We start from the raw sequence: 13,453 nt of genomic DNA on the forward strand, positions 1-13,453 counted from the left end.
AAAACTCCGATGTCAAATCAGAAACTCCGATTTAAAACTTTAGGTTCATATCGGAAACTCCAATGTCATATCAGAAACTCTGATTTGAACCCAAAGTTTTGATTGCTTATTAACCCGCTTTAAAGTTGTAATAATTTTCATAAAAGACTTATTCACACCCCCCCTTCCCCTCTAGGCAACACCTTCCTTTCAAGGTGATCAATACTTACTAAAAATTTCACCCCTACTAAAAATTTCACCCCATCCAAGAGACACCCCATCCAAATTGCGCTTTCTATCATATAAGATAATTGTTGGTATTTCTTAACGACATTACTAGAAATATAATTCCCAGCAATGGTGTAGAAATACTCCTGGTATATTATGGTTACAGAGTTCATCCGCAAGCGCACGGATAAACCATTGTAGCATTTCACTCGAGAGTATTCCAAGGGTATCATATTTATTTAATCTCGTGGGAAGATCATAGTAGAGATAACCGAACTAATAATTTATATGTTACTTGTAATAAACCATAGTCTAAGCGGGGGTTAAGATAAATCAAAGGATAGAGTGACACACAAGCAGGGAACTACTCATTCTCATACTAAGGGCCCCTTTGAAACATAGGATTGAAAAAATACAGGAATAGGAAAACACACGGGAATATGATAGGAATTCACGTGTAAAACAGAGGAATGTAAAACCATAGGAAATGTATAGGAGTATGCGTTTGAATGGGGTATAGGAAAAACACAAGAATATTTACTTAAGAACTTGGGCCCACTTTCTATTTCTAATAAATATACTGCAGCTAACACAAATTATATCCATTCATTGCTTGTTCTCCTGCAGTGAAGAAAGAGATTAGGAGCTTGATTGCCTCGATCCTACGCAAAGCAAGTGAAAAACGAGCTCAGACTGGATGGAAATTTTCCTGTGTTTCTCCCGTAGAATCAGCAACGAAGGAATATTTCCTTCAGTTTTTCTATGACCAATTCCTACAAATCAAAGGCTGCTACAGTGAATGAATCCATAGGAATTCACATCCTCCGTTTTTCCTTTGTTTCAAAGGAGCCCTAAAATATCTAAGCTAAGTGAAAAGAGAATAAAAGAGAATCTATTCTTATACTTCTAGTATACATAGTATATATACATTCTAGTTATATGATTAACTAGCTAATACCCTCTATCCTATGCCCTCCTGGTACTTCGAGAAGCCACCCTTGACTGCCAAGTTCCTTACGACAGTCCGTTATGACCATACAACCGGGGCTAAATGCGGAGGAGTACCCTCCCCAGGAAATTAACTTAGGACTATATACACGCGCGGAGAAATACCCGTACTGAGCTGTCACCATCAGTGGGCCACCTCTCATCCGCAGCATATAACCCCAAATAATAATATCCCGTAATCTAGACACCACACCTAAACTACCATATACTACTCTAATATCATCGTCATGACATAGAGTAATTGCATAAGCAAACATTATACCCGTACCTATGCATCTACCAGATAAGCTAGCAGTATAATTAGTATAACATGAACATAAAGTAAAGTTGGCATTTATATACTCGGAAAGTATTTCAATACCATAAATATATAAAAAAGAGTATTCTAATAAAAGTACAAAGCTTACAAAAGAGGAAAGGAAAGCTACTAGAGCCGGTGGCGCAGCCAGAAATTTTTCACTGGGTAGTCCTACTTCACAAGTTCATCACACATAAAAAATTTTCAAACACCGTAAATCATATATACAAGTAGTAATTTAATGTACATATGGTACAAATAAATAAAATAAGAGTAAAATTTACTTCAGGCGACCTATATTGACCAAGGTGCCAAATTAGATGAACCAGGTTTAGCCTAATCAAGGTGAGCAGCTTCGGTCATTCTGATGGTGCTCACGCTTGGCTCTGTTGCTCTTAAACAACTGATTAGGTTGATAGAATCTGATTTCCATTCAGAACAACTGAACCAAAAGGGGCCAAGTATTCCATTCAGAAGTAATTAATCAAGATCCGATGTTCTACATGTTGAGAAAATTCGAAACTTCTCCAATTGTAACAACCTAGGAACACGAATTATTCAGAGCTACACTGAAGAACATTAGAGGAATTAATATTACCCCGCAATACCCAAATTCCACCAGTGGGATGAACTATATTGTTTTGTTTCTCTCTTCCAAGATCAAAATTTTTCTCCATTGCACACTCCAAGATCGAACAACAGACGTCTAGATGGAACATGAATACAGGATGACAGGACTTGGTAGGGAGGCAGGGAGAATGGGAGATCAAATAGGGCCTCACGGGCCGAGTGGCGGGGCCATGCCACCATGGGGGGAAAGCAAGCTTGAGCGCTGGATGGGGAGAAGTTGCCTTGCCTATGCCATGGCGCCGCCTGTCCTCGTCTACCGTCCGCGAATCGATTCAGGAAGAGGGCGGCGTAGGAAGGCGGGGAACGATGGCGCGTCGAGGTGAGGAGGGGAGAGAGGAAGAGAACGGTGGCGGCGCAGCGCTCTCACGGGCGTGCGAGGAGGGACTGGAGGGTCGCGTACTCATGTCTAGGGCTTCTGCTTTCTTTTCTTTTTCTCTTTGGGCTGGGCTTCTTTTCTTATCTTGCACTTGCTCTTGGGCCAAAATTTAGGGGGGTGGGGTCCCTGGGCCAAAATCGGGGGTAGTCCCGGGCCCACCAGGACTACCCCCTGGCTATGCCCCTGACTAGAGCCATACCCGAACTCTTCCAAAGGCTTCCAGACTCCGATTTCTATTCTATTCCTACTCTACTAGATTAAGAACACTAAACTAAACTTGAGAGAATATGAGAGAGCTTTGCTTGGAGTGTGTGAGTGAAGTGAGAAGAGGAGCTCCTTTTATAGGCAAGTAATGACGGTTATGACGGTTGGAACGGTCGGTAATACCCTCCAACCGTCATTGGGGATCAATCCCAGTCGTCTATCAAAACCCTGCATCCATTGGCGCCACGGGAGGTTTGGCCGAACCCCACTAGTTCGGCCAAACTAGGGGCCGGCCCAACCAGCCCAGGTTTTGGCTGGCGGCCTCCTCTGTTGCTTCTCTGCGCAGACTTGTGAATTTTGATCCAATTCATTGTGTCAATTCTGAGTTCTTGGCCCATTTATACATAAGTCTGATTCTCGACATCGTCCGATTGATTTATCGTCTGATTCGATGGTCGATTCTCCTCCACTTTATGGTTATTCTCTGCAAAATATTAGTAAACCTAATACTAGTGGAATATTATTATTCTAACACAAATATGCATTGCAAGCATAACTAGTTCTCCTCTATTTTGGTAATATTGACGGTCGAAACTGATCGCTAACGACCGTCAACAATAATTTTAACTTTTTTTCTGTTGCAACACACGGACACATTTGTTAGTCTGCTCTTCATGATCCAAAAAAGCGAGACATAACCAATGACTTTTGTATTAGAGAAGTAAAATAGTGATGCAGAGATTCACATTATTAGAGAACATTTGAACTGGAGAAGTGAAACAATGATGTAGGGCTTCAAATACTCAAAAAAAAAAACAAAGACCCCAGGGCACATTACATCTTGTATAAAAATGTGACCCTATACCTTACATCTTGCATGACGAGGACATGCCAGCTACACTTGACGTAAACAAGGGTGATGGTTTACGTCATACATCACATGAAGGAAATAAAGATGTCGTAAATCAAGTTGATGGATTTCGTCTCAGCAAGAACGACTAAACTTATCATGGTTCAATTACGCGCAGCCATGCTAGGAAAATACAACAAGAGCTGAACTCACTCTTTGCTCAACTTAACCCAAATCTTAGTGAGAATTTTATACTACCTAAATGCTCTACCTTTGTATTTCTAAGGTTTACACCCGAGGACATCATTAGTATGCCAAGAAGGATGGGTTATGTTAAGTCAAGGAGGAATTAGCCCATGCCCAACCAGCAGCTGTCTACGCCAACAAGAAGATGGTTTACGCTGTAAAGGCTCAATTTCCATGGCTTGTGCAACCCAGCCAGTCAAGAGACGGGTTGCATGGCATAGATGGTTGGAAAGAGGGACAAGTCTAGTTTCCAACGTATCAAACCCCACCTCAATATCATTTTCCAATAAGAAGTTATAGCATTTTTACTAAAGACTGCGCAGGAGTTGAAGGGTTGTGCGCGAACCTGAGAAAACTCCTTGCATTCTCATTTATGTTAGCCTTAAGAACCAGAACGTGGCCTTTTATGTTCACACCTCAGCTAGGAGGGATGTTCCTAATATAAATACCTCTCTACTCCATCATTAGACAACTTTTGTTCAATTGAAAACCTTATGTATGAGAGATTGCTGAAGACTGCATAAGTGTCTTACCCCTTTGTTCTTGTGAGTCCTTTTGGACTTATGAGAAGGCTCCTCTGGTGCCCCTAGTTTGTGCTTTTGGCTATCGGGCCTCTTGTGTGGATTAGTCCCGGATTGTGGTTCTGTGATTGCACGGTTTGACAGGTCGGAGTCTAGAAGGCTTCGGATCGTTCTCACCTTCACCACTTGGTCGCATCCAACTTTGGCAGGTATAAAGCTAGTTATTCTAGATTGTGGTTCTGTGATTGCTCAGTGTGACGGGTGCTGATGGTCGTTAGCGATCAGTTTCGCCCGTCAATACTACCTAAATAAAGGAGAACTAGTTATGCTTGCAATGCATAATTATGTCAAAATAATAAATATTTCACTAGCACTAGGATTACTAACCTCTTGCAGAGAATGAACACAAACTGGAGAAGAATCGACATAAAAACAAACGATCATTCAATTAGACGATGTCGAGAATCAGACTTATCAATGAATGGATCAAGAACGCAGAAATGACACGACCAATTGGGCCAAAATTCACAAGTCTGAAGTGAGCAACAGAAGAGGAGGCCGCTAGCCAAAAATGGGTCGGATTGGACCGGCCCCTGGTTCGGGCAAACCAGGGGTTCAGCTGAACCCATCCTGGCGCCGTTAGATGGACGGTGTGGATTAGCCCCCAATGACGGTTGGAGGGTATTTTCGACCATTCCAACCGTCACAACCGTCATTGGGAGGCTATATAAGGAGCTCACTCTCTTCATTTCAAGAAACACCTCAAGTAAGAAGTTCATTTCATCTCTCAAGTTTAATATAGTTTCTAGAGTATAGTGGAATAGAAATATAATAGAATCTTCAGTCCTCGGAGTCTTCGGAAGAATTCGGGTATGGCTCTAGTAGCTTTTCCTTCTTTTGTAAGACTTGTACTTTATTTAGAATATTCTTCTTTATACTACTTTGGTTTTGTATTACTTTCCGAGTATATGAATACCAGCTTTATTACATACCCAAGTTATATTTATTATGGTGCTAGCTTATCTAGGAGATGCAATGGTGTGGGTATAATGATCGTATTTACGATGACTCTATGTCATGACGATGATATTAATGTAGTATTTGGTAATTTAAGCGTGGTGTTTAAATTACTGGACACCATTATTTGGGGTTATATGCTGCGGAAACAAGGTGTTCCGCTGATGGTGACAGCTTAGTATGGGAATTGCTCCGCGCGTGTATATAGTCCTAAGTTAATTTCCTGGGGAGGGTACTCCTCCGTATTTAGCCCGGTTGGATGGTTACGACTGATTGTTGTAAAGAACTCGACAATAAGGGGAGTTCGTGACATTTTGGTATCAGAGCGGTGTGAATCCTGAGGGAAACTGGCGAGGAAGAAGGCCGTACCCAATCTATCGGAGAGGATGGTGGCGGTGGAAGCAGATGAGGCTGGGTTGAATCAGCAGGTGCTGGATCTTACAGGGAGCCTGAAAAGGTATGGAGAGTTGGATTCCGAGTGTTGATGCTGGGATGAAGAAGCTTCAGGAGGAAGTCGGGGAGATTGCCGGGCGCTTGGCGGTGCTGGAGTCCAAGCCTGCAGGAAGTCCGGTGGTAGCGACGGCAACGCCCATTGGGCACGGCTCGCATCAACTACACCAGGGTATGGCAACTGGAGCCTCTCAAGGTCCAGAGCATGCCCTAGGCAAGGGTAAGCGCCAATTCCCAAATTCTCCAATTACATTTGAGTTGGGAGAAAGTTTAGAGAAATTTGGGGGAGGGTCTCAGGGCTCTCAAGCGAGTGGTCGATCTGTTGGACCGAGGTTACCCAAGACTGATTTCCCTAGGTTTAGTGGGGAGAATCCAAAATTGTGGAAGAAAAATGCTGAAAAATATTTTGGGATGTACAATGTGGCATATGAGACCTGGGCGCAGTTTGCAACGTTGCATTTCACTGGAAATGCAGCGCTCTGGTTGCAAACCTATGAAGAATTGCATAGTGTGGAGAGCTGGGCAGAGCTATGTGTAGCAGTGAATAGCAAGTTTGGTAGAGATCCATATCAGCACCACTTAGAGGAGTTGGAAAACTTGAAGCAAACTGGTAGTGTAGAGGAATGTCATAATAAGTTTGAGGAGTTGATGCATTTAGTGTTGGTGTACAATAGGGGTTATGATGAAACCTTCTTTGTTACTAGGTTTGTAGGTGGTTTGAAAGCTGACATTAAGCTTGCTATTAAGTTGCATAAACCTAGAACAGTTGATGCTGCTCTTTCTCTGGCTCAAACACAGGAGGAATTGCTTGAAGAAGCTGGTAAGAAAAGCTACTCTAGGGGGCAGTTTCAGAGACTCTTTTAAGCCTGCAATGAAATCAACTCATATGGGCAAGGGTATATTGGGTACTAATCTAGAAGATGGGAAGCAAACTGAGGAGAAATCTAAATGGGAAGATAGATTTGAATCCCTCAAGGCAGCTAGAAAGGCTAGAGGTGAATGTTTCAAATGTGGTGAGAAAGTGGGGACCAAAACATAAGTGTCCAAAGGCAGTACAATTGCATGTAGTAGAAGAATTACTTGAGGTGTTCCAGGTGCAGGAAGAAGAGTCAGACTCTAATCAGGATGAAGAGGATACAAGTGAGGAGGAGCTGGTCCTATTTGAATGTGTTGTGCATGGTACCATGGGAAGAAAAACAATCAGGCTGCAAGGTTTAATCAACAAATAGGAGTACTGATATTGGTGGACTCAGGCAGTTCAGGGAATTTCATAGCTGAACATTTGGTACAGAAATTGCAGCTCACACCATAGCTGATGGGGGAAGAATGCAGTGCAACAGTTGTGTGAAGGGGGTTGAGTGGTGGTGTCAAGGGAGCAGTTTTGTTACTGATCTCAAGGTGCTGGCCCTTGGTGGATATGATATAATTCTGGGAATGGAGTGGTTAGAGCAATTCAGTCCTATGTGGATAGACTGGAAGAGAAAGAAGCGTAGGTTCAATCTCCAGGATAAAAGGGTTACCCTGACAGGAGTTAAGGATAGGGTGGAACACTACAAGTTGGTGAATGCAAAACAACTTTCTGGGTTGGTTAAATCAGGAGCTGTATCACGGATGGTTCAGTTGTGTGTTGTAGAGAAAGATGCAGCAGAATCAGATAGTGTACCCCCTCAGGTGACAGAAGTTTTAACTGAGTTTGTAGCAAGGTTTCAGGAGCCCACCAGCTTACCACCACACAGGGACTTTGATCACAATATACCTTTGATTCCTGGTGCAAGACCAGTAAATAAGAAACCATACAGGTATTCACCTCAACAGAAGGATGAAATTGAGAAGCAAGTTGTGCAAATGCTGAATCAGGGAATTATTCAGTCAAGTTCAAGCCCATTTGCCTCTCCAGTCTTGCTGGTTAAAAAGAAGGATGGTTCTTGAAGATTTTGCATTGATTATAGGGGATTGAATGACATTACTGAAAAGAATAAATACCCAATGCCAGTTGTGGATGAGCTTCTAGATGAGTTGGCTGGAGCAAAATGGTTTACCAAGTTAGATCTGAGATCAGGATACCATCAAATCCGGTTAACTGAATGTGATGAGGCAAAAAGAGCTTTTAGAACTCACCATGGGCACTATGAGTTCAGAGTGATGCCTTTTGGTCTGACAAATGCCCCAGCAACCTTTCAGGGTTTAATGAACACAATCTTTGCTCATTTGATCAGAAAATGTGTACTGGTTTTTGTGGATGATATTCTGATTTACAGTCAGACATTGGAGGACCATGTGAGTCATCTCAGGGAGGTATTTCAATTACTGCAACAGCATGAGTTGTATGTAAAGGCAAGCAAGTGTTCATTTGCTAAGTCTCATCTTGAATACCTTGGGCACATAATTGGAGTGGCAGGGGTGTCTACTGACCTTGGTAAGGTAAAGGCTGTGCAAGACTGGCCAGTGCCCAAAAATTTGAGACAACTAAGGGGATTCTTAGGGTTGGTTGGCTATTATAGGAAATTTATCCAAGGGTATGGATTGATGACCAATCCCTTAACTAAGTTTCTCAAAAAAGATGTCAAGTATGTGTGGTCACCCTTGGCTCAGGAAGCCTTTGACTCTGTTAAACAAGCTTTGACTCAGGCACCTGTTCTTAGGTTGCCAGATTTCACTCAACAGTTTGTGGTTCAAACAGATGCTTGTGATAAGGGGATTGGAGCAGTACTTCTGCACTAAGGGCACCCAATTTCCTTCCTTAGCAAAGCTCTAGGTCCAAGGGCTCAAGCACTCTCAACTTATGAGAAAGAGTGTTTAGCTATTCTTTTGGCAATCCAAAGGTGGCGGCCATATCTGCAGCATGAAGAGTTTATCATTCAAACTGACCATCGTAGTCTGGTCTACTTAGGGGAGCAACAACTTACCACCTCTATTCAACACAAAGCTTTTGTTAAGCTGATGGGATTACAGTACAAAATCCAGTATAAGAAAGGGGTAGAAAACATTGTGGCTGATGCTTTGTCAAGGCAAAAGGTTGATGATGCATTGGGGGCCATTTCAAGTGGTCAGCCTCGGTGGATGGAAATAGTGATCGATGGTTATGCTAAAAATGCTAAAGCTCAAAGGTTGCTGACTTCTTTAAGTCTGAATCCAGGAGGAGAACCAGGGTTTCAGTTAACTGATGGGATATTGAGGTGGAAAGGCAAGGTCTGGTTGGGGCATCATATAGAAGCTCAACAAGTAGTGTTATTGGCCTTACACAACAGTGGTGTTGGTGGACATTCTGGAGTTACCGGCACTTATCAGAGGGTGAAAAATTTGTTCTATTGGCCAGGAATGAAGAAGGACATCTAAACATATGTGGGCAGTTGCTCTATTTGTCAACAGGCCAAAGCTTAGCACTGTAAATCTCCAGGTTTGCTGCAACCTTTGCCGGTGCCCACAGAAGCTTGGTCAACTGTCAGTTTAGATTTTGTTGAAGGCTTACCAAAGTCAGGTGGTTTTGATACAATCATGGTTGTGGTAGATAAATTCTCCAAGTTTGCCAAGTTTGTGCCCTTGACTCACCCCTTTACAGCTCTTACTGTGGCTCAAGCCTTCATCAAACATATCTATGACGTTTTTGGGATGCCACAAGTGATAATCTTAGACCGAGATAGAGTTTTCACAACTGCATTGTGGCAGGAATTGTTTCGTTTGGCAGATGTTAAGCTCAATATGAGCTCTTCTTACCATCCCCAGACTGATGGGCAAACAGAGCGCCTTAATCAATGTTTGGAAGCCTTCCTGCACTGTACTGTCCATGCAGCTCCTTCTAAGTGGTCCCAATGGTTGGCTCAAGCTCAACATTGGTACAACACCTCTTACCATAGTGCTTTGGATAAGACTCCCTTTGAGGTGCTCTTTGCAAGGAAACCAACATAGTTTGGATTGGTTAATATGGGAGAAAGTACAGTGCCAGATATTCAGGTGTGGCTGCAAGAACGAGCACACATGAATGAAATTCTTCATCAGCAGTTGGTTAGGGCTCAGCAACAAATAAAGAACCAGGCCGACAAACATCGTTCAGAGCGACATTTTGCGGTGGGGGACCAAGTATACCTTAAGCTCCAACCTTATGTGCAAATGTCAGTGGCTCACCGCTCTTGTCACAAACTGAGTTTTCGATACTTTTGGGCCCTTTACAATTCTGGAGCGTGTGGGAGCAGTTGCTTATCGTCTTGACTTACCGGCTGGCTCTCATGTTCATCCAGTGGTTCATGTGTCTCTTCTGAAGAAGGCAGTCAAACCAGACATTCAGGTGAGTTCTGATATTCCTCAGCATTGCTTCATTGACAATGTAGAGCTTACTCCTGTCGCAGTTCTTCGTCCACAATTGATCAAGCGAGGCAAATCTGTTGTACCGTATGGGCTGATTCGTTGGTCTGGACTCCCTGATGAGTTGGCTACATGGGAGAATTTACGGCAATTGAAAGAAAGATTTCCCGCAGCATTGGCTTGGGGACAAGCCAATCTTTAAGGGGTGGAGAATGTTATGTATCTCTGGTGTTGTGTGGTGTTCTGAGTATTGGGCCGGTTGGGCCGTGTGAGTGTGAGTGAGTTTGCAGACGTGCCGTGCAGGTTCGGTGGTCACGTCGCGTGAGTGGTTGTAACCTTTAAAGGAGGACCCATCCGTCAGGGAAACGGTATCGAGAAAGAGAAATCAAAATCAACTACTCCTCATGTGAATTGTCTCATTCCCCAACCTGTTCTTCCTCTTGTTCATCTGAAACCCCAATTTCTTTTCCAATTTCCAATTAAGCTGGCGTTCCGCCGCGAAATCTCGGTGAGTTCGTGACAGATGTATGTATAATATATATGTATACTAGAAGTATAGGAATAGGATCTTTCTATATTCTTGCCACTTAGCTTAGATAATTATGAGTAAGAGTATGAATGCTTCTGCTTAGTGTCACTCTACCCCATGAATTATATTAACCCCTGCTTAGACTTTGGTTGATACAAATAATATATAAATTATTAGTACGATTCTCTCTATTATAATCTTTCCACGGGATTAAACAAATACGATACCCTTGGAATACTCTCGGGTGAAATGCTACAATGGTATATCCGTACGCTTGCGGATGAACTCTATAACCATAATATACCAGAAGTATTTCTGCGCCATTGCTGGAAATTATATTTCTAGTAATGTCGTTAAGAAATATCAACAACGGGTCGGAATTCATGAGGCTTCGGATCGTTCTCACCCTCACTACTTGGTCGCATCTGGTAGTTATCCTCTTGCTGCTCGCGCTAGTTACCCTCTTTTGTTCGGATTACGCCGGCGCTCTTTTGCCTTGAACCTACTGCCATGAAGATCGGGCCACCCTCGCGAGTGTGTTCGCATCATTGCACCAAGTGGAAGAGGAAATTTCGCGAGATATGTAATTTCTTCCTATTGACATTATTCATACATTACAGGCACAATTCCAATTTGTCGTACAAACAGAGTACAAATTTGTCATGTCCACATGATTCTACTGGCACTACTCAATAATTTCTACCAAAAAAAGTTAGAACCACAGAAACACTCAAATTGGCATGCTCACATGGCTAATTTCTGCTACACAATGATAACTTTTCATAACTACAGAGTGCCCGAAGCCCAATTGACTAGAAGTTGACGCGTGTAGCAATCATCCAAACTTTACACACTCTGTAATCATCGAAACGATCATACTTCAAGCTTTTTTCTGAAAACAAGCAGAAAAAGCTTTGAACAACTTTTCAAGTAAGTTGAGCTACCCAAGCTAACTTCTGCTAATTAATTTCTCATTGAACTCGTTGGACTGACTGATTTCTCATGTACTATGAACACTAAGACATATGATCATGCTACTAGAGTGTGCAAATTAGTTATGAACTTACTATCCGATATGTGAATAACCTTGGGTTGTTGTCACCATGCAGTTGAGGGCTATAAATATGAGAGTTGGGAGATGTGAGGGGGTAGTTTCGACGTGTCACATTGGGTATTAAATAGGGTGTCGCATGGGGTGTTCGGGCACTAATAAAAAAACTAATTATAGAATTCATCAGTAAACTGCGTGACGAATTTATTAAGGCTAATTAATTTGTCATTAGCAAATGTTTACTGTAGCACTATATTGTCAAATCATAGAGCAATTAAGTTTAAAAGATCCGTCTCGCAAATTAGTTACAATCTGTGTAATTAGTTATTTTTTTAGCCTATATTTAATACTTCATATATGTGTTCAAACGTTCAACGGGACAGGGTGAAAATTTTTAAGGTGAGATCTAAATTGGGCCTGAGTAATGGCGACCTCTTAAACTAGTTAGGTGGTGTTTGAAAGTCCTGAAAATGAAGATGAAGATTAAATGTTATACGCAAAAAGAGGTTGTAATAACGTGTGGTTAATTAAGTTTTAATTATTCCAAACTTGAAAAATAGATTAATTTGATATTTTAGAACAGCTTTCATATATAAAGTTTTCGCACGAAATGCACCGTTTAGTAGTTTGAAAAGCGTGGCATGAGTATCCAAAATTCAATCCAACTTTTGTTGGAGAAAAGAACGGGGCCTTATGTTATGTCTGAATAACTGAAATAGTTGCAGTAGAGGGTAGCTGAACAAAAGTAACACGGAAGGTCCGAAGGAGAGAAGAAAAGAAAATACAATTTACATGTGGTTCGAATGGCTCAGGTTTCTACATGCATGATGGCTTAGTTCAAACCAAGAGTTTTGGAATATTCTACTTCATCTTTCTATTAAAAAAAAATCAAATCTGTATAAATTCTGCTCACTTCTTCTAAATTCTTGAATTGGATATGCAGTACTCCATCAGCTTGCAGCAGCAAACGTACAAGCAGATGGAAGAGGAGAAACCCTGCTTGGTCTCCAGCCGAACGGCCAGAACGACAACGGTTGTGTTTAGTTTCACGATAAAATTAAAAGTTTAAAGAAATTGGAACATGTGACGAAAAAGTTTAAAGTTTGTATGTGTAGGAAAGTAGTTTGTGTGTGTAGGAAAGTTTGATGTGATAGAAAAATTAAAAGTTTAAAGAGAATATTTGAAATCTAAACAGGGCGTCAGGGCTGATATTGTCTGCCGTCTCCTCTTCTTGGTGTCCCCTGTCCAGCTGAGCGGCAAGAACAACAATGGCGGTGGCAATAATGGCCCCACCGCCTGGCTCACTTCCTGCCTTGCGGCCTCTCTCCTAGCATGATGCAAGTGCCGCATGGGTGCTTCCAGCCCGCTGCTTGCTGCCTACGTGGCCCGCCGCCACTTCGGGCCCCACTCTTGCTCACCCCACCAATCGTGGTAGGTTCTGAATCTGTAGTCACAGGGTTGAGGCCATCGGATTGGGGTACGACGGCGGTGCACGGAAGGCATGAGCGGCAGCGACGCGTCGGAGGAGGAGAGGAGGAGGCAGCAGTGAGTCTGGTCGCGAGGACGATGAGGCCACACCGCAGCGGTGGTGAGATGGAGGGCAAAGATGAAAATTAGACAATGCGACGTGAGTGTTGAACTGGTAACGTCATATAACGGAAGGGGTATTTACAAATTTGGCACTTTTTTTTTTGAAATTTTGTAAGGATAACATTAGAATGACATTTCTATTTGCATTTTCATAATTTTGTAGTGTTAGTTTTGCAA

General features: G+C 42.4%; 1 protein-coding gene across 1 annotated transcript; it reads left to right on the plus strand.

The window, feature by feature from the left end:
* The first annotated feature begins 5,816 nt into the window (after positions 1-5,816).
* On the plus strand, positions 5,817-7,736 carry LOC136353519 (uncharacterized). Its single transcript, XM_066304521.1, has 2 exons — positions 5,817-6,627; positions 7,099-7,736. Exons 1-2 carry the CDS (start codon positions 5,817-5,819, stop codon positions 7,734-7,736), a joined length of 1,449 nt encoding a protein of 482 aa, XP_066160618.1.
* Positions 7,737-13,453: the final 5,717 nt, after the last annotated feature.

Source organism: Oryza sativa, chromosome 10 (genome assembly GCF_034140825.1).
Source record: "Oryza sativa Japonica Group chromosome 10, ASM3414082v1".
In the NCBI taxonomy this organism is placed as follows: domain Eukaryota; kingdom Viridiplantae; phylum Streptophyta; class Magnoliopsida; order Poales; family Poaceae; genus Oryza; species Oryza sativa.

Coding starts and splice junctions, on each gene's coding strand:
- LOC136353519 (XM_066304521.1), top strand. CDS start 5,817: ATGGAGAGTTGGATTCCGAGTGTTGATGCTGGGATGAAGAAGCTTCAG. Junction 6,628..7,098: donor GGAATTGCTTGAAGAAGCTG/GTAAGAAAAGCT, acceptor CATTTGGTACAG/AAATTGCAGCTCACACCATA.